This window comes from Somniosus microcephalus, chromosome 3 (genome assembly GCF_052327205.1).
Source record: "Somniosus microcephalus isolate GS21.2 chromosome 3, FLI_Smic_1.0, whole genome shotgun sequence".
NCBI classification, from domain to species: Eukaryota; Metazoa; Chordata; class Chondrichthyes; order Squaliformes; family Somniosidae; genus Somniosus; species Somniosus microcephalus.
Genome location: NC_140989.1, coordinates 28113756 through 28141606, shown reverse-complemented (window position 1 = coordinate 28141606; position 27851 = coordinate 28113756). Strand labels below are relative to the sequence as shown.

Genomic DNA, 27851 nt, shown 5'->3' with positions numbered 1-27851 from the left:
GATGTGATCTGTGCCTCAGCCAGGAACCAGCCTGGCTCTCTCGGATACGATTCTGGTGGCATGTAGTGAGGAACTGCTAGAACGGAGAGGCCTCGACGGTCAAAGCCTACAGCCGTCCCAACGCAACCTCCCCTGTAGGGGCTTTAAGGATTTTAGTCCCCTTCCCCCCCCCACCCGCTGAGGCCCGGAGGTGAAGTCCAAGGGTATGGGGATAGGATTGAGGTGGGATTGCCGGTAGCGACCTGCAGATGTTTTGTGGAGCCAGGGGGGAAGCCCTCTTGCTTCTACCGACTCTGCTAAAAAAAAAAACTAAATTGGGCCTTTCATTGCGCGGCCGTATGGTTAGGCTGTCACTGGGGACATAGAGGGAATGCTCTATCAGTGGGGTCCCCGAAAGAGAGAAAACTCAGTCAGTGAGGACCCAGAGAGAGAGAACACTGTAACTGGGGACCCAGAGAGAGAGTGTGTGTGTACACGGGTTCACAGTACGGGTCTGTGTGTGTACGCGTGCTTACAGTACGGGTCTGTGTGTGTGTGTACATGGGTTTACAGTACGGGTCTGTGTGTGTACACGGGTTTACAGTACGGGTCTGTGTGTGTACACGGGTTCACAGTACGGGTCTGTGTGTGTGTGTGTGTGTGTGTGTACACGTGTTTACAGTACGGGTCTGTGTGTGTACACGGGTTTACAGTACGGGTCTGTGTGTGTGTGTGTGTGTGTGTACACGTGTTTACAGTACGGGTCTGTGTGTGTACACGGGTTTACAGTACGGGTCTGTGTGTGTGTGTGTGTGTACACGTGTTTACAGTACGGGTCTGTGTGTGTACACGGGTTTACAGTACGGGTCTGTGTGTGTGTGTGTGTGTGTGTGTGTGTACACGTGTTTACAGTACGGGTCTGTGTGTGTACACGGGTTTACAGTACGGGTCTGTGTGTGTACACGGGTTTACAGTACGGGTCTGTGTGTGTACACGGGTTTACAGTACGGGTCTGTGTGTGTACACGGGTTTACAGTACGGGTCTGTGTGTGTACACTGGTTTACAGTACGGGTCTGTGTGTGTACACGGGTTTACAGTATGGGTCTGCCTGTGTACACGGGTTTACAGTACGGGTCAGTGTGTGTGTGTACACGTGTTTACAGTACGGGTCTGTGTGTGTGTGTGTGTGTGTACACGTTTACAGTATGGGTCTGTGTGTGTACACGTGTTTACAGTACGGGTCTGTGTACACGGGTTTACAGTATGGGTCTGTGTGTACACGTGTTTACAGTACGGGTCTGTGTGTACACGGGTTTACAGTATGGGTCTGCCTGTGTACACGGGTTTACAGTACGGGTCTGTGTGTGTGTGTACACGTGTTTACAGTTCGGGTCTGTGTGTGGGTACACGGGTTTACAGTATGGGTCTGCAAGACAGTCATTTCATGCTGGTTTCCTATGACCGGGAGATGACAATTGGCAAGCATGTGTCAAACTGCAAACTTCTCTAACTAAACACCAATTAAACTCGGATGAGTTTGTGTCTTTAAAGGGGTTTTCCACTTTAAACTGAGCTCCACATTAGCAGCGTTACACGGTATAAATCTCCCACCATAAAACAGTGTATCCTGCAACTTTCTGTGAGGAACACCAAAGGGTGATCATCTCCATTCTAAAACTAACATACCACAAAGCATGATAGCAAAATACTGCAGATGTTGGAAATCCGAAATAACAACAGAAAATGCTGGAAAAACTCAGCAGGTCAGGCAACATCCGTGGAGAGAAATTTGAGTTGACGTTTCGGGTCGAACCCTTCTTCAAAACTGGAAAGAAAAGAAACTGGATCGAAGGCAGGGCTGTGATCGGACAAAAGAATAAAAGAAACAAAAGAAGTAAAAGAGATTAGAAGCTAGACGAGATGGTAATAGGCTGAGATTAGGTGTAAAGTGTACTGGCAGGGCAAAAGATACCACAAAGCATGGTGGTGGATCATCAGCCCATTGTTCCACAGCAGCCCCAGGTTTGAGCCCTGTACATCGCTGAGCAGGGGGCGGATGGGGGAGGGGGGGGGGATTGGGGGCAGAGGGGGAGGGGGTCAGGTTCCTTCCAACAGGGGTGGGGGGGGGGGAAATTGCAAAGACGAACCTTAGGGAGAGCTGCCCACCAGTCACACTCGTGTCACTCCTGGCGGCTGACTGGCAGAGGCCTAGGATCAGAGCGCCTGCTGTTATGACCCCTGGCAGTGCGTGCCCCTGAGGGGCGACCGAGAGAGACTGAGCCGAAACATAAAAGGGTTTCGTAATAATGTGAACAGCTTCAGAAAGTGGGATAATTTCCTAGTATATTTGGTTTGTTACAGAATCCGAACCTTAGCTCCCTCCAATGGCTCGGATGGTTAACACCGTGAGTAGCTGGTCTATGCATTAATATCCTAGGATATTATTTTCTGGTCTTAAAGCTAATTCACCTTAAATTAGTTACATCTAATGCTGAACTGAACCTACTTTAATGATTAGGGACTCGCTACTCGGAACATTTTGAGTCATGCAAGCACTAAGGACTAATGGCGCTGTCTTGCGCATCCCCGATTTCCTTCGCTCCACCATTGGTGGCCGTGCTTTCAGCTGCCTAGGCCCCAAGCTCGGGAATTTCCTTCCTAAACCTCTCCGCCTCTCAAACTCTCTCTCGTCTTTTAAATCGCTCTTTAAAACCTACCACTTTGACCAAGCTTTTGGTCACCTGTCCCAATACCTCCTTATGTGGTTCGGTGTCAATTTCTGTCTGATAACGCTACTCTGAGGCACCTTGGGGGGCGTTATACTACGTTAAAGGCGCTATATAAATGCAAGTTGTTGTTGCTGATGATGGAAGAGCTTTGAGCTATTGACTTCAGGCTATCACACAAGACGTGCATCACACAATATTAAAGCGTATTGTTGTACTGCGATCTTTCCCATGGTGTATTAGTTAATAAATAATCCCAAAGCACTGATTAGAATATTTGCTCTTCTGTCGCTGTGTCTGAATAATCGTTGTGTAGCAGATTATTCAATAAAATTTGTATTTTCTTGCTGTGAATGAGAAGAGTGCATGTTGGGACCCGTCATGGTTTAACTTTATTTCCCATTCAGACGGCATGCCGTGCCATCTATCATCTTCACCAACAGAAGTTAGTGAAGCAATTTCTTTTCACTTAGACGGATATTACAACATGGAACGCTGTATCACAAGTGGTCGTTGAGGCAGAGACTGTATAACCTCACTTAAAATTAAATTGGGTAATTATTTGAAAAGCTGGGATATAAATGGTTAAGAGGAAAGGGCAAGGAAATGGAATTAGAGGAGGCAGCCTTCAGTTGAAGATCTGGGAGAGGCACAATGGCAGCCTCCTGTGCTGTGATTCCATCTTCTTGTACGAGGCCCCTTGGGTCAGAGCGATCATAATATGATCGAGCTCTCAGTCGAGATGGAGAGTGAGGAAATTGAATCAGAGACTAAGGTCCAGAACTTAAATAAAGGGAATTACGAGGGTATGAGACGGGAATTGGGTAAGATTGATTGGGTGGTGTTTCTGGGGGGATTGACAGTGGATAGACAATGGCAAGCATTCAAAGATAGAATGGAAGAATTCCAGAACATGTTTATACCAGTTTGGCACAAAAATAAACCTAAAAAGGTGACTCAACCGTGGATAACGAGGGAAATTAGGGACAGCATAAAATCAAAAAAAAGGGCATATCAACTGGCAAAAAAAAGCACCAGACCGGAAGATTGGGGGCAGTACAAGATACAGCAAAAGAGGACAAAGGGATTAATCAGGAAGGGGAAAATAGAATACGAAAGTAAACTTGCAGCAAACATAAAGACAGACTGCAAAAGCTTTTATCGGTATATCAGGAGGAAAAGACTAGTAAAATCCCAAGTCGGTCCCTTGCAGTCCGATTCGGGAGAATATATAATGGAGAATAAGGAAATGGCAGACCAATTAAACTCATACTTTGGTTCTGTATTCACAAAGGAGGACACAAATAACCTCCCAGGAATATCGGCAAACATAGGGACTAATGAGAGGGAGGAGCTGACAGAAATTAGTATCTCTAGGGATATGGTGCTGGGTAAGTTGAGGGGACTGAAGGCCGACAAATCCCCGGGGCCTGATAAACTACATCCTAGGGTACTTAAGGAGGTGGCCCTGGAGATAGCAGATGCTCTAAGGATCATCTTCCGGAACTCCATTGACTCGGGAACAGTACCCGTGGATTGGAGGGTAGCTAATGTTACCCCAATATTTAAAAAGGGGGGTAGAGAGAAAGCAGGGAATTATAGACCAGTAAGCCTTACATCGGTTGTGGGCAGAATGCTAGAGTCCATTATTAAGGATAAAATAGCGGAGCACTTGACAAATGGGGAAAGGATCGGACAGAGTCAACATGGATTTACAAAGGGTAAATCGTGTTTGACTAATCTGCTGGAATTTTTTGAGGAAGTCACTGGTAAAATAGATGGGGGAGAGCCAGTGGATGTGGTGTACCTTGACTTCCAGAAAGCCTTCGATAAGGTTCCACACAAAAGATTATCATGCAAAATTAAGGCTCATGGGATTGGGGGCAAAGTATTAACGTGGATAGAGAACTGGCTGGCGGATAGAAAACAGAGAGTTGGAATAAACGGCTCGTTTTCGGAGTGGCAGGCAGTGACCAGCGGGGTGCCGCAAGGATCTGTCCTGGGACCCCAGCTGTTCACAATATATATAAATGATCTGGATCAGGGAATTGGATGCAATATTTCCAAATTCGCTGACGACACTAAACTAGGAGGAGGGGTGGGCTCTGATGAGGATGTCAGGAGGCTACAGTGCGATTTGGACAGGTTGGGGGAATGGGCGGATACGTGGCAGATGCACTATAATGTGGATAAATGCGAGGTTATCCACTTTGGGGGTAAAAACAGGAGGGTAGATTATTATCTAAACGGCAATAGATTGGGAGATGGGGAAGTGCAGAGGGACCTGGGTGTTCTTGTGCACCAGTCACTGAAGGAGAGCATGCAGGTGCAACAGGCGATTAAGAAGGCAAATGGTATGTTGGCCTTCATATCAAGGGGGTTCGAGTATAGGAATAGGGATACCTTACTACAGCTGTACAAGGTGCTGGTGAGACCGCATCTGGAGTATTGTGTACAGTTTTGGTCGCCCCATCTGCGGAAGGATGTTCTTGCCATGGAAAGAGTGCAACGGCGATTCACCAGGCTGATACCTGGAATGGCGGGAATGACCTACGAAGAGAGATTAAATAGTTTGGGCTTGTACTCACTGGAGTTTAGAAGATTGAGAGGGGATCTCATCGAAACATATAAAATTATGGCAGGCCTGGACAGGCTGAATTCAGAGAGAATGTTTCCAATGGCCGGGGAGCACAGAACCAGGGGCCACAGTCTAAAAATAGCGGGCAAATCATTTAAAACAGAGATGAGGAAGAATTTCTTCACTCAAAGAGTGGTGAGCCTGTGGAATTCCCTGCCACAGAGGGCTGCGAAGGCTAATTCAATAAATATTTTCAAGAGAGAATTGGATATATTTCTGAAGGCTAAGGGGATTAAGGGTTACGGAGAAAAGGCGGGGACGGGGTACTGAACTGGTAAGATCAGCTATGATCTCAGACGAAGATCAGCCATGATCTCATTGAATGGCGGAGCAGGCTCGAAGGGCCGAATGGCCTACTCCTGTTCCTATCTCTATGTTTCTATGTTTCTATGTCATTCTGAAGTGAATTCCATCTTACCTTTATTTCACCTGTCCTTTTTTTAGTTGGATATTGGGCTTTCACTTTTTTCATCATTCCCCTTTCCCAACCCTCCTTAGGCGCCGACTCAAGCAGAGTATTGACTGTACTCCGATACCTTGCTCTAGAGGCCATTATTCTTGTGTGAGCTTATGGAGGTGAGCGTGAGCAGGTTATTTCTCTATAGCGGCCATGTTAGCCAAACCTGGTAACGAGATAGTGATCAGGAATTCTGGATAATTCCCCCCCTCCCCCCCGGTCAGGGTGTAGAGGATGTTTGGAATAGCCGCTGTTGCAACAGAGAAAGAGTTTCCTGATCGATGTTGTTCTAGTTCTCCTTTTAAGACGCTTCTTAAAACCTACCTCTTTGACCAAGCTGTTTAGTCAACTGCCCTAATATCTCCTTGTGTGGCTCGGTGTCAAATGTTGTCCTGTGAGGCACCTTGGGACATTTCACTATGTTACAGACGCTATATAAATGCAAGTTGTTGTTGTTGGATGTCACACCAGGTGTTGCACTTACTAAGCCTTCAGGGAAGCCCAACAGGGAGTTTTTATTTTCCCTGAGGCTGCGGATATTAACGGTTTAGAATTTGGTTTAAAAGAAACCATAGGTAGATTTTTGGACTCTCGGGGAATCGAGAGATATGGGGATGGGGCGGGAAAGTGGAGTTGAGGTCGATGATCAGCCATGTTCTTATTGAATGGCGGAGCAGGCTCGAGGGGCCGTATGGCCGACTCCTGCTCCTAATTCTTATATTCTTATGTTCAGGTCAGAACTTAGCCTTGTTATATGAAGCTCTGGTTAGACCCTATTTAGAGCATTGTGTTCAGTGCTGGGCCCAGCTACTCAGCCTTGGCCTTGAAAGGGATGCCAGGCAGATTCACCAGAATGATCCTCCTGGGGCGAAGAAGTTTAAATTATGAGGACAGCTTGCACAGACTAGGCTTGTATTTCCTTGAGTATAGAAGATTAAGGGATGATCTAATCGAGGTGTTTAAGATGATTAAAGGATTTGTTGGGTTGATAGAGAGAAACTATTTCCTCTGGTGGGGGGGGGGGGGGAGTTCAGAACAAGGGGGCATAACCTTCAAATTAGAGCCAAGCCGTTCAGGGGTGATGTCAGGAAGCACCTCCTCACACAAAGGGTAGTGGAAATATGGAACTCTCTCCCCCAAAAGCTGTTGAGGCTGGGGGGGTCAATTGAAAATTTCAAGGCTGATATCGATAGATATTGTTAGGCAAGGGTATTAAGGGATACGGAACCAATGCAGGATGGCAGGAATGACGTATGAGGAGAGATTGGGTCAATTGGGCTTATATTTGCTGGAGTTTAGAAGAATGAGAGGGGATCTCATTGAAACTTATAAAATTCTAACAGGACTAGACAGACTAGATGCAGGAAGGATGTTCCCAATGGCCGGGGTGTCCAGAACCAGGGGTCACAGTCTAAGGATAAGGAGTAAGCCATTTAGGACTGAGATGAGGAGGAATTTCTTCACCCAGAGAATGGTGGACCTGTGGAATTCTCTACCACAGAAGGCAGTTGAGGCCAATTCAAGAAGGAGTTAGATATATTTCTTAAGGCTAAAGGGATCAAGGGATATGGGGAGAAGGCAGGGACAGGGTACTGAATTTGGATGATCAGCCATGATCACATTGAATGGCGGAGCAGGCTGGAGGGGCCGAATGGCCTACTCCTGCTCCTATCTTCTATGTTTCTATGTTTCAGATGGAGTTGAGGTACAGGTCAGCCATGATCTAATTTGGGGTCCATTTCTAGAGGAATAGAATTGAAAAGCAGAGAAGTGATGTTAAACTTTTACAGAAACTTGGTTAGACCACACGTGGAGTTACTGTGAACTGACACTGGGGAAGGTGCAGGAAAGATTTACAAGGATAATACCAGAACTGAGAGGTTATAACCATCAAGAATAGGCTAGAAAAGAGAAGGCTGAGGGGTGACCTGACAGAGGACTTTAAAATGACAAAGGGGTTTGATGGGGTGGACGTAGAGAAGGTGGCCCGGATTCTGTGGTGGGTAATGACGGTGAACTGTCAGCATTCGCTGTCATTGCTCCTCTGAAACTGACCGTAACTTCAGGATTTAGCACGTGCGCAGATAAACGCGGAAATCCTGAAGTTGCGGTCAGTCATTCCCTGCTCTGACACAGGCCACGCTGTGGATCTCCCCATAGCCGGCAATCAGTGAAATCAGTGGATCTGACGAAAATTTAAGCTTTTCCGATCTAATTGCGCTGTTAAACACCCCATTAAAAGTTAAGCCTTGTTGGAATAGGTGTAACTGGGGTTTTAACAGAGTATTGACTGCTAAACAACCGTTCTGACCCTGAAAAACGATTTTTTTTTATTGTAGTGTCAAATTTCTCCATTATGATAGAAAATTACTAGATTTTTAAAAATAATGAAAAATATATATTTTTTAAGCTTGTTTATGATGTTTCAGCTTCTATCTTAACTCATGTGTATGTCCCAATCTTTATTTTGCTCTCTGTAAAAATTTTTAAAAGTGAATTGAATCAGTGCTTTTTATTTCCTGCTTTGCTATCTGTGAGAATTCTTCAATGTGATTGGCGGTTTTTGACAGCGCTACAATCAATTTAACATCGAGAAACATCACGTTTTTGCCACAGAGATCGCGAGATCTTAGTGGCCAGCTTTCTTCGAGGTCAGCGGCGATCGCCGTCACTTCGCCACTGACCCGCAGTCTTTGTTTCCACTCGTGTGGGAGCCCAAAACTAGGGGCTGTAAATATAAGATATTGACCAATAAATCCAAGAAGGAATTCAGGAAAATCTTCTTTACCCAGAGAGTGGATAGAATGTGGAACTTGCTACCACAGGGAGTAGTTGAGGCGAATAGCACAGAGGCATTTAAGGGGAAGCGAGATAAACACATGGAGGGAGAAAGGAATAGAAGGATAGGTTGATAGGGTGAGATGAAGTAAGGTGGGAGGAGGCTGGTGTGGAGCATAAACACCAGCACAGACCCGTTGGGCCAAATGGCTTGTTTCTGTGCTATATAACTCTAATACAGGAAACTTTGTGCTATCCGGCACCGACCGGGACCGAGCTGTTGCTGTTCCCTCAAAACTGCCGGACAAACTAGCGTTAATGTTGAAGCAGCTCCGTATCTGGCAACAAACACTGTTGCTTAGCAACAGCTTCTAAACAGTCGGCCGTACCTTGGAAGCGTCTCTGTCGCTTAGCAACAGCTTCAGAGAGACTTTGCAGAGCCTGACTGTTGGGGGAAAAAAAAGCCATGAGAAGAAAAAAAACCTAACAAAACGGCTCCTGATTTTTACCGGTGGCTCGAGCTTGCCAGACATTTAGCCTCCGGATAACACAAAGTTTCCTGTAGAATGATAGAACAGGCTCATTGGGGCTGAATAGCTTACTCCTGTTCCTCTGTTGTTTGGAATGATATGGTCCTTTTTCAAATCATTTCCCTTTGCATTGATCCTTACTCTTCCTGTTTCTCTCTGGCTGCAGGACCTGTGTCTCTACGTGGGCTACACCTCCTCGGTTTACTGCACAGCCTCAGTGCTGACCCTGGCCGCCATAGCCCTGGACCGTTACCACGCCATCATCGACTGCCTGCAGTACAACTCGCAGAGCACCGTGCGCCGGACCGTCGCCACCGTGGTCTGGATCTGGCTGCAGTCGGCCATCAGCAGCTGCCCTCCTCTGTTGGGCTGGGGCCGCTTCGGCTACTCGCCGGCCATCTACAGCTGCTCGGTGGAGTGGACCGACAGCCTAAGCTATACGGGCTTCGTCACCGTCTTCTCCTTCCTGCTGCCCGCCTCCGTCATGATCTTTTGCTACGTCAGGATAGTGAAGGTGGCCCGCGGCCACGCCAAGAGGATCCACGACATTGAGAACCAGCTGCAGCGCAACGTGGCGGCCGCGGGCCGGGGCGCTCCCGACCGGCCGACTTTCTCCGAGCTGATCGCCAGCGTCAACTCGCGGATCATCTCGGAGCACCAGTGCGAGGATGCTCGGGCCAGCTGCGACCTGAGCCACCACCACATGGCCCACAGCAAGAGGCCGGACATCTTCTCCAAGTACAGCTCCCCCGGCCGCGAGCATCACGGGGCTTTCCGCCTCTTCATGGTGATCTTCGCTTTCTTCTGCTGCTGGGTGCCCTACGAGATCGTGGGCCTGGTCCAGGCCATCGAGACGGCCCTGGGCGGCCAGCGGCCCTCCAGCATCCCACCCGGCGTGGTGACGGCGGTGCACTGGCTGGCCCTGCTCAACTCCGACATCAACCCTCTGCTGTACGCCCTGCTGAGCAAGAGGTTCCGCAAGGCCCTGCGGCACTGGCAGCAGCGGCTGGAGGCCAAGGTCAGCCTGGGCCCCCGGCGGGAGGCGGGCAGCGCCTCCGTCTTCCACACCCAGCCGCCGTTCAAGCAGCGGCGGACCAGCTCCAACGCCACGGGGATAACCCAGGTCAGCCCCCGGGAGCCGCGGCTGCATGCCCGCTCGTGCTCCGTCTTCTCCATCAGCTCCTTCCCCCACAGCGGGCCAGACGAGCACTTGGACGACTTTCTGTCGGCGCAGATCTCCGGCCCAGCCTCCGCTAATTCCCTGGTCTTTGTACCACGCGACAGGGTATCGGACAACCCAAGGGACCTGAAGACCGAGGCGCTTCCCAAACAGTACTTGAAAGTTCCACAGCTTCCGCCAGAGGCTGACACCATGGTCTTGCCATCACAAACATTCGGTGAAAGACAATCCTCTACATATGTATTTGGAAATATAATAGTTAAGGTTGAAAATGATGCAATTGACTTGTAGATACACTTTTAATATTGCTGCGTATATTTGAACCTTGTATGTCACTTATGGCGGTGGGGGGGCGGTCTTCTCTCCCGTAGACCATGAACGTGCCAAAGCAATGAGTCTTTCACATTGAGGGAGGCCAGGTATTGACTCACTGGTGGGATAGATCTCACGTTCCAGTACAAGGTGCAGCGTAACAGCCCCTACTCATGGCACAGGTGCTATGCACACACAGCCATAAACTGATTTCACACAGAACCTTGATGGCCAATAGAGAGAGAGTGAGAGAGTAGAAGAAAGAGTCACAACAACATATAACACTGATGGGCAGGAAAAGGCAAGCTGGTCCATCAAGCCTGCCCCACATTCATGATGGCCAGAGCATCATGACTAGACACTTCCTACCCCCTTCACACCCACCTCCTCCCTCAGCACCCACCCCGCCACCCCCCCCCCCCCCTCCGCCCCGTAATCTCCCAGGAGAGGCAAAAAAAAAAGAGAAAAAACCCAGGGCCAATAAGGAAAATTAACCTCCCATCCCACCAGTCTCTATATTGAATTTGGTCAAGATCGCAGAGGTGAAAGGGCAAGTGTGCTAACCATCTCTGTCACACAGCCCCCTTTACAGCGAAATTCACGTGACATTTGGTCTGTGCTGATTACAGCGCAGTTGACATGAGCATGCAACACTTCAAAACCGCTCACAGTCCCACACATAGAGGCAGTGAGCATTGACATGGTGCTATTTTACACACCTTTTGCACATTCACTGGATGGTTCCTGCACATCTCGTGGAGGGATTGAGATGATGTGACTCCAACCCTAGTTTATTGTACATGGCTTTAAAAAAATCCTTCCCTTCAGTCAAGCTGATCTGTGCATTTTAATGTTTTGTTTGATAAATATGAAAGCAAACTTCTTTTTTGTATGGTTGGAGGTACGAGGTTGAAGACAAGCTCCACATTTCCGTTCAATAGGCTAGAGGTGGGCTAAGACAAAAGAGTTGTGTACCCGAAATCACTTAGAGTTGTTGTTTCTAAGATTCCTTCATTAGATTAGTGTTAAGGGTAAGATAAGTTATTCAAGGCTAGAGATGACTGTTCAAAACCTGCTAATGTTCATGGGTACAGACTCAAGGGGCTAAATGGCCTACTCCTGGTCCTATGCACAAGCGTTAATGGCCTAACTCTAATGAGCTAATTAATTAGCCCATTGTATGACATTCCTCTGCTATTGTAATAGAAGTGTTAACCCGATTACTTTAAATGGGATACTGTCTCTGCTAAAAGAGCAATGTCATCTAATTAACACCCAGCTCTACCTCTGCACCACCTCTCTCAACACCTCCACTGTCTCTGTGCTGTCAGACTGTCCGACATGCAGTCTTGGATAAACTGGAACTTCCTCCAGCTAAATATTGGCAAGACTGAAACCATCATCTTCGGCCCCCACCCCATCCCCTTCACTCTGCCCTCTCCCCCCCCGCCCTCAGCCACTGCTTCAGACTGAATCAGGCCGTTCACAAATTCATTCTCCTCGAGTGGGGCTTCCAACACCATATCCTCTCCATCACTTCCACCTCTGTAACATTGCCTGCCTCTTACCTGAGTCCAGCTGCTGTTGAAACCCTCATTCATGCCGTTGCTATCTCCAGGCTCCATTACTCCCATGATCTCCTGGCTGACCTCCCATCCTCCACTGTCCTTAAACTTTAGCTCATTCAAAACTCTGCTGTTGGTGTCCAATCTCACACCAAGTCACACTTACCCATCACAACCATCCTCGCCTACCGGTGTTCTAACTGGTCTCCCAACACCACAAATGTAAAACTCTTATGTTTAATTGCCTCCACTGCCTTTGCCCTTTCCTATATCGCCAACCTCCTCCAGTGCTGCAACCCCCAAACTCTCCGCTCCTCTGATTCTGGCCTCTTGTACACCTACCGTCCCCCCCCGCACCCCCCCTTCCTTTTCTCTGCCATTAGTGGCCATACCTTCAGCTACCCTGGGTTACACTCTGGAATTCCCTCCCTAAACCCCGCCACCTCCCTCTCCAGCAAGTCCCTCCCTAAAACCCATGTCATTGACCAAGGTTTTGGTCGCCCTTCCCAATTATTCCTCTTCGGCTCGGCCGTCCATTTTGTTCCTTTTGCCCCTCGGGACATTTTTTTCCACATTGAAGGCGCTATTATTAATGCAAGCAGTTGTCGTTGTTGTTGTCAAATATTTTACAAACGATAGTTTTACTTAAAATGACTCGGTTCCTCTGCCTAAATGTGAATTTCAGTCCAGTTTCAAGTTTTCTACGCCTGCCCTGAAACCAATTCCTGAAACACTGAAGGTTAAAAGCTGCAACACGTAGAGGTAACAATGAACCCCCCCCTTCAAAGTTCTTTCTCCACAAATAACCTGTGCGTCATTGCTGGTTGGGTCGCTAGGTGACGGGCTCACGAAATGAAACAAAGTGGGTACAGACAAACCTTGTCGATAAGTACTCCCGACAGCACAAACAGTCTGCTCAGAGGAACTCACTGTGCCTTTCTTGTTAAGAGAGACCGTATGAATTTTAGCTGATTGTGGTTCAATTGATAATAAAATTGCTTCAAAAACTGGTCAGATGGTCCCAGTGAGTCTTCACTAATGTGGCAGGCCGGCCGCTGATTTATTATGCGTCAAATGTTCTAAAGGTCAGCTACGCTTTCGTTATGATTTTGAACGAGGAGAACGATTCCTTGCGTTTAATAACATAAGAAATAGGAGCAGGAGCAGGCCAGACGGCCTCTCAATCCTGCTCCGCCATTCAATAAGACCATGGCTGAACCTCGACCTTAACTCCACTTTCCCGCCCTGTCCCCGTATCTTAGTGCCCAAGAATCTATCGATCTCCGTCTTGATGATTTAATATTTGCGGCTGAAAAGCATGGTGCTTGCTGCTGAGGGGAAACTACAGGCTGCCCGTCCGGGTTTTTAAATAAGCCGACTCCTTCCGCTTGACTTTCTTTGTGATGATGGAGCCGAAGACAAGACATTCCTGTAGAAGTTAGTGCTACACCGCAGTTGCACGTGAAAAATAATCGCAGGTTCCAGCTGCCATTTTAAGGGTCATCCTTTCAAGTTCCCAAATCGTGCATTATTCCCAAATAAGAGAATGGGCAGGGAGCTGCTCCCAGCTCGTGGCTATTCAGTTGTGTGCCCTTGTAGTGGCCAAAGGGTGGCCTTAACCTCTGATTTTCAATCTCTTGATGGTACAGTCGTGATCAGAAATGTATCGTGTCGGAGGTTTTGAGAGAGTAAATAGGGAAAAAGTATTTTTTTCTGGAGCGTGGGTCAATAACTAGAGGTCACAGATTTAAAACCATTGGAAAAAGATCGAGAGGGGAGATGGGAACATTTTTCACTCAGTTGTCAGGATCTGGAACGCTCGACCTGAAAAGGTGGCGGAAGCTGATTCCATAAATAATTTTACTTGAGGATGAGCAACTTACAGGGTTAGGGACAAAAAGCGGGGGCGGGGGGGACTGAGCACGACTGCTCAAAGAGCCAGCACAGGCCCAACGGGCCGAATGGCCTCCTGTGCTGTAAGTTTCTGTGATTCTAATTACAAGCATAAACTCATGTCTATTTACTTGGATTTTCAGAAGGCATTTGACAAAGTTTCACGAGATTTAAAAAAAAAGTTAATTGAATTCCATAAAACGAATGGAAAATGAATGCCAGGAATGCAAAGCCGTCCTTGTTAGTGTTGTTAAGGTATAAGTGGTGGAAAATATATATCCCAGTCACTTGCCACTCACTGCAATACATCCGCCCATATTTGGTGGTATATCGTAGAAGTGTTGTCCGGAGGAACTGCTTCCCATCCCAATTTTCCTTCCCAACCCCCCCCAATCCTCCCAGGATACGCTGGCTTACTGGCGTAACTGACAAGGAAATTCAACCTTAATGACTCTTACTGATGGCAAAGAAGTGACCAGAGTTGAACGGTGTGGGTTGTAGGGTTAAATTAGTACCTTGGAGAGCTGTTTGAGGACTTCTCACGGAGGTTTATCTATGTGGAGGTTTTAACTTTGACTGATTATCTCTCTCAGGAAATTGAGTGGGTTGAGATAGGGTAAATTGTACATAGTCTATGAAGAGAATGGGCTTGATGGGTGAAAAGGGCTTTTCTCATTTTCTTAAGGAGTACAATTGGCTCTGCATTGGCTGACAGGAAATGCATTTAATGGGGCTTTTTCAAAATATGCGATGGGTTAATTAAAAAAAATATAATCACAAATATCCAGCACACAAAGTGGTTGGGCAAAGAAGCTCATGGTCCTCAGTCGCCTGGTCACCCCTCAAGATACAGGCACGGGTGAGCACAATGGGTGATTGTGCTCGTTGGTGATACTTGCACCTGCAAAGTGACCATAAACCAACCATAATTTCAGCTCATCCCAGTTACAGTTCACATCTATTCATGCGAGACGCTCTTTCAGTCATACAGCGTCTGTTACAGCTACAGTGGCCTTTTCTTGAGATCAGGAAGTGCACTGGAGCCTGACTCCAGCTGATAGTTGGCAAGTTAACTCAAATGCATATTACTTTCACTTGTGGTGACGATTTGCCTTATTTTAAGGTAAGGACATGGAGATAGAAATTGCCCGTTACTGACACAGTCAGATAAATGCACACAACACGTTGATGTGACATTCTTCTGTCTGGTGTTTCACTGGCTGTGAAGCGCTTTGGGACAACATCCTGAGGTGGTGAAATGCGCACGATCTTTCTATTTTGAAGCAGGTGTTAGATGGCTTACCGCTTTAGTTAAAATAGTGGATGGAGGAATGTCATACGAATGCATTAATTGATCGTCCTCGGTTCGTGATGGCGGTAATTTCAACTGTACTTGCACTATGTTGGTGCATTTCAATGAGCCAGTGATCATACTGGTTTTCAGTAGTGGTGCTGCTGACTATCTCACGCAGGGCAATGCAGAGTGCAAATGACCAAGAAACAACCCAATTGCTAGCATGCAGAAGTTCGAAACAAGCTCCAGAGTAGGATGTAACTGGTAGAATAGATAAGGGAGAACAAGTGGATGTGGTGTATTTGGACTTTCAGAAGGCTTTCGATACGATCCCGCATAAGAGATTAGCGTGCAAAGTTAAAGCACATGGGATTGGGGGTAAGGTACTGACTTGGATAGAGAACTGATTGGCAGACAGGAAACAAAAGAGTTGGAATAAACGGGTCTTTTTCCGAGTGGCAGGCAGTGACTAGTGGGGTACCGCAGAGATCGGTCCTTGGACCCCAGCTATTCACAATATATATTAATGATCTAGATGAGAGGATTAGATGTAATATCTCCAAGTTTGCAGACGACACAAAGCTGGGTGGGCATGTGTGCTGTGAGGAGGATGCCGAGAAACTCCAGTATGATTTGGACAGGTTGGGTGATTGGGCAGATGCATGGCAGATGCAGTATAATGTGGATAAATGCGAGGCTATCCACTTTGGTGGCAAAAACAGGAAGGCAGCTTATTATCTGAACGGCAATAGATTGGGAGAAGGGGAAGTACAACGAGACCTGGGTGTCCTTGTGCACCAGTCGCTGAAGGTAAGCACGCAGGTGCAGCAGGCAGTTAAGAAGGCAAATGGTATGTTGGCCTTCATAGCGAGAGGATTTGAGTACAGGAGCAAGGATGTCTTGCTGCCGTTGTATGGGGCCTTGGTGAGACCACACCTTGAGTATTGTGTGCAGTTTTGGTCATCTTATCTGAGGAAGGATGTTTTTGCCATGGAGGGAGTGCAGCGAAGATTCACCAGACTGATACCTGGGATGGCAGGAATGACGTATGAGGAGAGATTGGGTCGATTGGGCTTGTATTTGCTGGAGTTTAGAAGAATGAGAGGGGATCTCATTGAAACTTATAAAATTCTAACAGGACTAGACAGACTAGATGCAGGAAGGATGTTCCCGATGGTGGGGGGTGGCCAGAACCAGGGGTCACAGTCTAAGGATAAGGGGTAAGCCATTTAGGACAGAGATAAGGAGGAATTTCTTCACCCAGAGAGTGGTGAACCTGTGGAATTCTCTACCACAGAAGGCAGTTGAGGCCAATTCATTAAATATATTCAAGAAGGAGTTAGATATATTTCTTAAGGCTAAAGGGATCAAGGGATATGGGGAGAAGGCAGGGACAGGGTACTGAGTTTGGATGATCAGCCATGATCTCATTAAATGGCGGAGCAGGCTCAAGGGGCCGAATGGCCTACTCCTGCTCAAACAACGGAATGGGCAATAAATGCTGGCCTAGCCAGCGACGCCCACATCCCAGGAACGAAAACAAAAGAAAGCCGATTACATAGAATTATAGCACAGGAACAGTCCATTTAGCCCAACCAGCCTGTGCTGGTGTTTATATGCCACACAAGTCTCCTCCCCTTCCATCTACCTCATCTCAGTCTTTCAGCATATCTTTCTATTCCCTTTTCGCTCACGCCAATGATATTTCTGTGTCGACATTAGTAACAGTGCAGGAAAAAAATCCCAGAATTTCTCCCTTTTTAAAGGGGAAAAAAGGGGGGGAGGCTTTTCACTAAAGTGAATTTCAAAATGGCAGCATTTTGCCTAACTTGAAAGGAAAAATAGCCAGTTTCTTAGCAAGGTTGTTTCCAACCATGACCGGTAATAGATTAGCAATGGCCGACCAGGAATTATGTCGTTGACATTTTCAGTACAGGTTTAACTTGCTGCTCGTCATCACCATGTCTGTGTTTCACGCTTTCTCCCCTTTTACTGAGTTTTATGTAAGTGTCACATTTTGACTGGGTGAGTCACTAGTTACTGCTAATTATAACACTTATTTAAATAGTCAGTGTGAGAAACAAGACTCACAGAACTACTGTTGAACGGTACTACCGTACCACTGATTGGGCCATTTCAATCCACTGGGCTGAATAAAGCACATTTAAAAATCAAAGTATCCCGTCTTACATTCTAGGGCACATTGAACTCTTTATGGAAGGGGTGAGGTGGCGGGGGTTGGAAGGGGTGAGGTGGGGGGGTTGGAAGGAGTGAGGTGGGGGGGTTGGAAGGGGTGAGGTGGGGGGGTTGGAAGGGGTGAGGTGGGGGGGTTGGAAGGGGTGAGGTGGGGGAGATGGAAGGGGTGAGGTGGGGGGGTTGGAAGGAGTGAGGTGGGGGGGTTGGAAGGAGTGAGGTGGGGGGGTTGGAAGGGGTGAGGTGGGGGAGATGGAAGGGGTGAGGTGGGGGAGATGGAAGGGGTGAGGTGGGGGAGATGGAAGGGGTGAGGTGGGGGAGATGGAAGGGGTGAGGTGGGGGAGATGGAATGGAAGGGGTGAGGTGGGGGAGATGGAATGGAAGGGGTGAGGTGGGGGAGATGGAATGGAAGGGGTGAGGTGGGGGAGATGGAAGGGGTGAGGTGGGGGGGTTGGAAGGGGTGAGGTGGGGGGGTTGGAAGGGGTGAGGTGGGGGAGATGGAAGGGGTGAGGTGGGGGAGATGGAAGGGGTGAGGTGGGGGAGATGGAAGGGGTGAGGTGGGGGAGATGGAATGGAAGGGGTGAGGTGGGGGAGATGGAATGGAAGGGGTGAGGTGGGGGAGATGGAATGGAAGGGGTGAGGTGGGGAGATGGAAGGGGTGAGGTGGGGGGGTTGGAAGGGGTGAGGTGGGGGGGTTGGAAGGGGTGAGGTGGGGGGGTTGGAAGGGGTGAGGTGGGGGAGATGGAAGGGGTGAGGTGGGGGAGATGGAAGGGGTGAGGTGGGGGGGTTGGAAGGGGTGAGGTGGGGGAGATGGAAGGGGTGAGGTGGGGGGGTTGGAAGGAGTGAGGTGGGGGGGTTGGAAGGAGTGAGGTGGGGGGGTTGGAAGGGGTGAGGTGGGGGAGATGGAAGGGGTGAGGTGGGGGAGATGGAAGGGGTGAGGTGGGGGAGATGGAATGGAAGGGGTGAGGTGGGGGAGATGGAATGGAAGGGGTGAGGTGGGGGAGATGGAATGGAAGGGGTGAGGTGGGGGAGATGGAAGGGGTGAGGTGGGGGGGTTGGAAGGGGTGAGGTGGGGGGGTTGGAAGGGGTGAGGTGGGGGAGATGGAAGGGGTGAGGTGGGGGAGATGGAAGGGGTGAGGTGGGGGGGTTGGAAGGGGTGAGGTGGGGGAGATGGGAGGGGTGAGGTGGGGGAGATGGGAGGGGTGAGGTGGGGGAGATGGGAGGGGTGAGGTGGGGGAGATGGGAGGGGTGAGGTGGGGGGGTTGGGAGGGGTGAGGTGGGGGGGTTGGGAGGGGTGAGGTGGGGGAGATGGGAGGGGTGAGGTGGGGGAGGTGAGGTGGGGGAGGTGGGAGGGGTGAGGTGGGGGAGTTGGGAGGAGTGAGGTGGGGGAGGTGAGGTGGGGGAGTTGTGAGGGGTGAGGTGGGGGAGTTGGGAGGGGTGAGGTGGGGGGGTTGGGAGGGGTGAGGTGGGGGGGTTGGGAGGGGTGAGGTGGGGGGGTTGGGAGGGGTGGGGTGGGGGGGTTGGGAGGGGTGGGGTGGAGGGGTGGGGTGGGGGGGTGGGTGGAGGGGTGGGGTGGGGGGGAGGGGTGGGGTGGAGGGGTGGGGGGTGGGGTGGGGGGGAGGGGGGGGGTTGGGAGGGGTGGGGTGGGGGAGTTGGGAGGGGTGAGGTGGGGGAGTTGGGAGGGGTGAGGTGGGGGAGTTGGGAGGGGTGGGGTGGGGGGGTTGGGAGGGGTGAGGTGGGGGAGTTGGGTGGGGTGGGGGGGTTGGGAGGGGTGGGGGGGTTGGGAGGGGTGGGGTGGGGGGGTTGGGAGGGGTGGGGGTGGGGGGGTTGGGAGGGGTGGGGTGGGGGGGTTGGGTGGGGTGGGGGGGGTTGGGAGGGGTGGGGGGGTTGGGAGGGGTGAGGTGGTTGGGAGGGGTGAGGTGGGGGGGTTGGGAGGGGTGAGGTGGGGGAGTTGGAAGGGGTGGGGTGGGGGGGTTGGAAGGGGTGGGGGTGGGGTGGTTGGAAGGGGTGGGGTGGGGTGGGGGGGTTGGAGGGGTGGGGTGGGGTGGGGGGGGTTGGAAGGTTGGAAGGGGTGGGGTGGGGGGGTTGGAAGGGGTGAGGTGGGTGGGTTGGAAGGGCTGAGGTGGGGAGTTGGAAGGGGTGAGGTGGGGGGGTTGGAAGGGGTGAGGTGGGGGGGGTTGGAAGGGGTGAGGTGGGGGGGTTGGAAGGGGTGAGGTGGGGGGGATGGAAGGGGTGAGGTGGCGGGGTTGGAAGGAGTGGGGTGGGGGGGTTGGGAGGCGTGTGGTGGGGGGGTTGGTGTGGGGGGGTTGGGAGGGGTGGGGTGGGAGGGTTGGGAGGGGTGGGGTGGGGGGTTGGGGAGGGGTGGGGTGGGAGGGGCGGGGTGGGGGTGTTGGGAGGGGCGGGGTGGGGGAGATGGGAGGGGCGAGGTGGGGGGGTTGGGGTGGGGGAGGAGGTGGGGGGGTTGGGGTGGGGGAGGAGGGAGGGGCGAGGTGGGGGGGATGGGAGGGGCGAGGTGGGGGTGTTGGGAGGGGTGAGGTGGGGGAGTTGGGAGGGGTGAGTTGGGGGGGTTTGGGAGGGGTGAGGTGGGGGGGTTGGGAGGGGTGAGGTGGGGGGGGTTGGGAGGGGTGAGGTGGGGGGGGTTGGGAGGGGTGAGGTGAGGGGGGTTGGGAGGGGTGAGGTGGGGGATGTGGTGTATGTAACCTGTTCCACCTTAAGAGAACTTAAGCCTGGTCCACCTTAAGAAAGGTACTACTTTCTTTGGCTGCTGTATACGTAATACCGGTGGTGACCACACCGGTATATAAGCACAGTGTAATAATATTGTATTCAGTATAGTCCGACCTCCAACCAGTAAAGACCTGTTGAATTTACTCTTGTGGTCTGTGTAGTAATTCTCACTATAACAGACAGACTTAACAGTGGCGACGAGTCCGATTCTTACCCTGCTGCAGTAATTTCCACGGCGACTTCGTCCACAGACAGGACGTCGAAGAGAGGTTTCCACCCTCATCACCTACGGGAAGACACGTCGAGCGGCAGGCATCGAGCAACCGGAGTGCAGAAGACATCCTGACCTCGAAGCCTCCATCAGCGACTGTCAGCTTCTTCTACTGCCTCGTGGTGGGTAAGCCGGGCAGCGACGCGACAGAAAGTCAACCGCGTTGGCTGTACAGACGGGGCTGGGAAGATGGAGGAATAAGGGCGGTGAGGTCGATCGCGACCAGAGATAAGGGCCGGGCCGCTTTTGAGCGAGAGGCGCAGCGCGGGACATCGATCGCGACCGGAGATAAGGGCCGCATTCGGGCTAAAGGCGCAGCGTCTGGGGAAACTGAAGGCGCGAGAGCCGCGGTGAAGCGTAGACAGCGTCGGGGGACGGGTGAAGACCGCCAAGCGCGGGAAAACTGCCATTTTGTGGGCGGAGGACGACGGCACCAGCGGGAAGCCGCCATCTTAGATAACATTAAAAATACGATAAATTGCTACGATGCCTAAACATGGCAACATTAATGCCTTCGACAGTGATATAGAGGACTGGGCTATGTATGTAGAACACATACAAAATTATTGTAAGGCAAATAAAATTCCTGAGACAGATAAAGCACTAACATTACTAAACTTAATGGGTGCGAAGACATACGGGCAATTGAAACACCTGTTATCACCAGATGAACCGGCGGATAAGACGTTCGAACAGATTGTTACTGTCCTAAAAAATCATCTTAGCCCCACGCCGCTGATGCTAGCGGAACGATTTAAATTTTACGATAGAAGACAGCGGCAAAATGAAAGCAATGCTGAATATTTGATGGAATTACGTAAGCTAGCAAAATATTGTCAGTTTGGAACGGGACTGACAGAGGCACTTCGAGATAGATTTGTGTGTGGTTTATTTAAACAGGATACACAAAGGCGACTGCTCGAGGAGAATAAGCTGTCTCTCGAGAAGGCGGTCACGATGGCAACAGCACACGAGGCCGCAGCGAGAGGCATGGCAGTAATGCAACTACGGCCACCGGAACTCGGTACAAACAAATTGGGTTTGAGTTCTGTCAAATGTTATCATTGTGGAAAGACAACGCACGATCAGAACCAGTGTTGGTTTAAAAACCAAGAATGCAGAACGTGTGGCAGGTTTGGCCACATAGCTAAAGTATGCCGGTCAGGAAAGAAGACCAGCAATAAAAAGTCACCGCAAGGAAAATATGCAAAGGTACACAAGGTGACAAAGAACAGTTTGACTGAACAGAAGTCAGATTCAGACGCTAGCAGTAATGAGCTGGATAGCTTAAGAATACACAACGTTGGTAAGGATACAGACCTCCAGACAATTTGGGTCACTCTTAAGATAGCAGGAGTCCAAGTAAAAATGGAATTGGACAGTGGATCGGCATTGACGGTCATGAATAAGAAAGATTACAGAAGGTTATTCCAACATATTCCCTTACAGGATACGGAGATTATATTGAAAACGTACACGGGGCAAAGAGTGTACCCCATCGGAAAAATAGAGGTAGAAGTGGTCCACAAGGGCGAAGGAAGCCAAGTAATGGACTTATATGTGCTACCTGAAGGAGGTCCACCACTACTAGGACGGGAGTGGATTAGGAAAATGAATATGGACTGGCACTCCTTGAAAGCACTAACGGTAGATTCCGGGGAAACAGCTGTCAAACCTAAACGATTGTCCAGAATATTGGATGAGGCTAAAGAGGTGTTCCAGCCGGGACTGGGAACACACAGAGGAATTACGGCAAACATCAAGATTGATGAACATGCACAACCAAAATTTTTTAAAGCCAGATCGGTACCCTATGCAATACGACCTGCGGTTGAAGCAGAGCTGGAAGCACTAGAACGTTCAGGGGTACTGTCTAAAGTAGATTGGAGTGAGTGGGCTACGCCCATTGTTTCCGTTATGAAACGTCCTGCAAACAATAAGCCAGGAGATCCAGGGTAGGTTCGCATCTGTGGAGATTTCAAGATCACCGTTAATCCGGTGCTTCACACGGTGCAGTATCCGCTTCCACGGATTGAGGATATTTTCGCTTCACTGTCTGGCGGGGAACACTTCACCAAGATAGACCTGGCGCAGGCGTACTTGCAGATGGAGGTTGAAGAAGAGTCACGCCAATACCTCACGATCAACACGCATCAAGGGTTGTACCGGTACAATAGGCTGGTTTTTGGTGTGGCATCGGCTCCAGCAATTTGGCAGAGGGCCATGGAGCAGGTATTACAGGGAATTCCAGGTACACAATGTTACCTGGACGACATTCTGATCACAGGTGATGGTGATGAACAGCATCTCGCTAACTTGGAACTGATGCTCAACAGACTGAAAGAGAAATCAGGAACGACCCGACACTGTCCAGAGTCTACGAGGTGACAGTGAAAGGATGGCCAACACGGGGTGATCCTCTGTTACCGGCATTCTCGGCAAGGCGAGACCAGCTGTCCGTCTACCATGGTACTTTGATGTACGGGACAAGAGTGATTATTCCTCCCAAGTTAAGGGAAAGAGTTTTAAAAGAACTACATGAAGGTCATCTGGGGGGAGTTAAAATGAAAAGTCTTGCTAGGGCTTACGTATGGTGGCCGGGTATTGACCAACAGATTGAGGAGTTAACGAAAAGCTGCGCTGGGTGTCAAAAAGTGCAAAATGCACCTCCGATAGCATCGCTACACCCATGGGAATGGCCTTCAGCCCCATGGCAACGCGTACACATTGACTTTTCTGGTCCATTCATGGACTCCATGTTCCTAATCGCGGTGGACGCACATTCCAAATGGCCAGAAGTCATCAAAATGAATACCACTACTTCAGAAAAGACAATTGCGGTGTTAAGAACAATATTCGCAAGGAACGGATTGCCAGAACAGATCTGTTCGGACAACGGACCACAGTTTGTATCGGAAGAATTCCAACAATTCTTAAAGAAGAATGGAGTTAAACATTATACCTCTGCCCCATATCATCCGGCGACAAACGGGTTGGCTGAAAGATTTGTCCAGACATTCAAAAAGGCTATTAAGGCCATGAATGATGATCAGATTCCGCTGCAACACAAGGTCGATAAGTTCCTGATGTCATATAGAAACGCCGATCATGCCGTGACTAACCAAAGTCCCGCTATGATGTTTTATAACAGGAGGTTGCGGTCCAAGTTGGACTTGTTAAAACCAAATGTGCGGAGGGAAGTGGAAAACAAACAGTTTCGGCATATTAACAGCAAGACCACTCGAACTTTCGACGTAGGACAACCAGTGATGGCAAGGGGCTATGGAAACGACAAATGGCAGTCCGGAACAATCCGGGCCAGACAAGGACCTCTGATGTACACCGTAGATATTGGTCATAATGTGATAAGGCGTCATGCGGATCAACTGGTAGAGTCGAGAGCAAGGGTCGAACCCATGGTTGTGACAGAGACAGCTGTGGAAGACGTTCATGAACCTGAAGCATCTACCTCGGCCGAGAATGTATTTGATGATGATGACACCCAATACATTGGCAACCAACTAGAGGAGGCACCTCAACAACAAGAATCAGAGACCACTGAAAGGCGTTATCCAAGCCGAATCAGAAAGCCTCCTGAGAGACTGAACCTTTGAACTGTTATACCTGAAGTTATATATGTATATATGTTATGTTATTTGGGGATATGACTGTTAAGCTAAAAAGGGAGGATTGTGGTGTATGTAACCTGTTCCACCTTAAGAAAACTTAAGCCAGGTCCACCTTAAGAAAGGTACTACTTTCTTTGGCTGCTGTATACGTAATACCGGTGGTGACCACACCGGTATATAAGCAGTGTAATAATATTGTATTCAGTATAGTCCGACCTCCAACCAGTAAAGACCTGTTGAAGTTACTCTTGTGGTCTGTGTAGTAATTCTCACTATAACACACAGACTTAACAGTGGAGTTGGGAGGGGTGAGGTGGGGGAGATGGAAGGGGTGAGGTGGGGGGGTTGGAAGGGGTGAGGTGGGGGGTTGGAAGGGGTGAGGTGGGGGGGTTGGAAGGGGTGAGGTGGGGGGGTTGGAAGGGGTGAGGTGGGGGGGTTGGAAGGGGTGAGGTGGGGGGGATGGAAGGGGTGAGGTGGGGGGGTTGGAAGGGGTGAGGTGGGGGGGTTGGAAGGGGTGAGGTGGGGGGGTTGGAAGGGGTGAGGTGGGGGGGTTGGAAGGGGTGAGGTGGGGGGGTTGGAAGGGGTGAGGTGGGGGGGTTGGAAGGGGTGAGGTGGGGGAGATGGAAGGGGCGAGGTGGGGGAGATGGAAGGGGCGAGGTGGGGGGGTTGGAAGGGGTGAGGTGGGGGGGTTGGAAGGGGTGAGGTTGGGGGGGTTGGAAGGGGTGAGGTTGGGGGAGTTGGACGGGGTGAGGTGGGGAGGTTGGACGGGGTGAGGTTGGGGAGGTTGGATGGGGTGAGGTGGGGGGGATGGAAGGGGTGAGGTGGGGGAGTTGGAAGGGGTGGGGTGGGGGGGTTGGAAGGGGTGGGGTGGGGGGGTTGGAAGGGGTGGGGTGGGGGGGTTGGAAGGGGTGGGGTGGGGGAGTTGGACGGGGTGAGGTGGGGGGGTTGGACGGGGTGAGGTGGGGGGGTTGGACGGGGTGAGGTGGGGGGGTTGGAAGGGGTGGGGTTGTGGGGGGAGTTGGAAGGGGTGAGGTGGGGGAGTTGGACGGGGTGAGGTGGGGGGGTTGGAAGGGGTGAGGTGGGGGGGTTGGAAGGGGTGGGGTGGGGGAGTTGGACGGGGTGAGGTAGGGGGGTTGGACGGGGTGAGGTGGGGGGGTTGGAAGGGGTGGGGTTGTGGGGGGAGTTGGAAGGGGTGAGGTGGGGGAGTTGGACGGGGTGAGGTGGGGGGGTTGGACGGGGTGAGGTGGGGGGGTTGGAAGGGGTGAGGTGGGGGAGGTGGAAGGGGTGAGGTGGGGGAGTTGGAAGGGGTGGGGTTGTGGGGGGAGTTGGAAGGGGTGAGGTGGGGAGTTGGAAGGGGTGAGGTGGGGGTAGTTGGAAGGGGTGAGGTTGGGGGGGTCGGAAGGGGTGAGGTTGGGGGTAGTTGGAAGGGGTGAGGTTGGGGGGGTCGGAAGGGGTGAGGTTGGGGGGGGTCGGAAAGGGTGGGGTGGATAGAGATGTTTTTCCTTTAAAGAAATTGTTTAAGGGGTTTTTTAATTTACAGGAATAATAGAACTTGTTAAAAAGCAACTGAAAAACATGGTGACGTTTCTGCAGAATTCACAGCAAGACGGATAAATTGAAATGGGCTCTGCATAAAATAAAACAGTAAATTCTCTCTTCCTGCCTCACTGAAGGAGACAGAAATGTGCTCTAATGTGGTTCTTACTGTTGAGAGTTTCACATGTGCAGAAGGACACAATGGCGATCATTTTAGTGTTTACAGATACATTTCTGTGAGTTTTGTACATAGTCTGGACAATTCCTTCTGTAAATATTTGCACATTATGCTTATAATCGATGTATTTTTATATCATTCATTAAATTATGAAGTGATCTCATTTGATAACAGGAGAGCAATAACAGCCAAAACGGGTGGGTTGGGGGTCAGGTGAGATACAAATTAAAAACTGCATAATTCTCTAAAAATGTGTGCAGTTTTAATGCTTACTTTGAGGATAACAATGTACGGTACGTGCAACAGCCACAGATTACTGGAATAAAAACAGAAAATGCTGGGAAGGTCATCGACCTGAAACGTTAACTCTGTTTCTCTCTCTTTCCACAGGTGCTGCCTGACCTGCTGAGTATTTCCAGCACTTTCTGTTTTTATTTTCAGATTTCCAGCATCCGCAGTATTTTGCTTTAGTTTTCCGGATTACTGGAGTTTGTAATCACCAGGCATAACTCTGCTTGGATTGCAATTTGCCCATCCTACATACGACCCTGTGGTTACACTGCACGGTTATTAATGCACAAATACTCGAATGTGCTCGTAGGGAGCACATTGCAGGAATGTGCGGGTCTGTAGCTCGTGATTTTCCGTCCATTATTTTTAACAGGAGGAAAACCACGGGTTCATAGAGCTGAATTTTAACAGCCAAAACGGGTGGGTTGGGGGTCGGGTGAGATACTACATTTTAAAAATCTCAAACCCGACCCCAACCCGCCCACTTCTGGGTTTAACGGAGGTGGGACAAGGGGCGGGCAGCGAACCCACTCCCAGGAGGCGGTTGTCAATTTAAATATTTTAATGAAGCTGGCAGCCTCAGATTCAACCTGCCCTGCAGGTTTTACAGTGGCCGGCTGGGGTTCCCAGGCCTCCGGAAACCCCGCAGCTGAAGGGAGGTGAGGACAGCACTACTTGTGGGCCAGGAGAAGCATCAGAACCCGCCCCCATACAAAGACACCCAAACTCCCCCGCCATCAGAACCCGCCCCCATACAAAGACCCCCCGCGATCCAGGAGGATCTAACCTACCTGCGTTCTCCCCGCCTGACTGGAAGCCAAGCCTGTCAATCAGGCTGACTTACAGGCACGATCCTGTCACTGACGTAGGACACAAGCTGTGGAGTTAAATCTCCACAGCATGCGAGGAAACCCGGACTTCCAGGTTTCCCATCCAAAACTACTCCTCCGCCCCCGCCTACATAACCCACCCCTTTTAAAATCCAGGCCAAAGAATCCCTGTAAAACCTGTCTTCCTGCTGGCTACTCTGAAATGTTGCTGTGCTATTATTTGAGCAGTTGTAATTTCAATGCTATTTCCAGATCGCAGGCTTTGATTTTGACTTATGAACCCTTAACTCATTCCAATGAAGTTGCTATTTTATCAGCGGTATTAACCTATTTAAAATAAGTGGGTTGATGCTTCCATTAAAGCAGTGAACAAGGCAATGTCATGCCAATGATTAAAGATCCGGTACAATTACACACCATTAGATCATAGGAACATAGACAGAAAAAGACCAAGGTCCATCTATTTCACCTTCTACCACCCTGGTCATCGTGTGATACAACGATAATGGATTTTTCCCTAATCACAGCGATCAATCTCTATCAATGAGTCTACAACAGACCCAGTCAGGAGACAAGGAAACTCCCAGAGCTGAAGAGCTTTGGGAACCACAGGTCCAAAGTCACCTGTTCCTCCCGAGCTCGCTACACTCACTATGCGTCATGTCTCAAACTACTCACATACCGTATCCCAAAATATTACTTTCTGAAATAAATCTATCTAATTTGCATTTGAATGCTTCCACTGTCTCCCTAGGGAGCCTGTTCCATTGATTGACCACTCGCTGAAATAATATTTTTGCAGATTACATAGATTTCAAAGCCTAAGTATTTTGCTCTCTGTAT

At 49.9% G+C, this 27851-nt stretch overlaps 1 protein-coding gene across 1 annotated transcript in view; it reads left to right on the top strand.

The window, feature by feature from the left end:
* The window catches only part of LOC147120931 (5-hydroxytryptamine receptor 1D), a 50197-nt gene extending 37021 nt beyond the window's left edge, over positions 1 to 13176 (top strand). Inside the window, exon 3 of the mRNA XM_085979759.1 lies at positions 9276 to 13176. Coding sequence (XP_085835885.1) covers positions 9276 to 10580 — 1305 coding nt within the window. The 3' untranslated portion in view covers positions 10581 to 13176. The remainder of the gene's footprint in view (positions 1 to 9275) is intronic.
* Positions 13177 to 27851: the final 14675 nt, after the last annotated feature.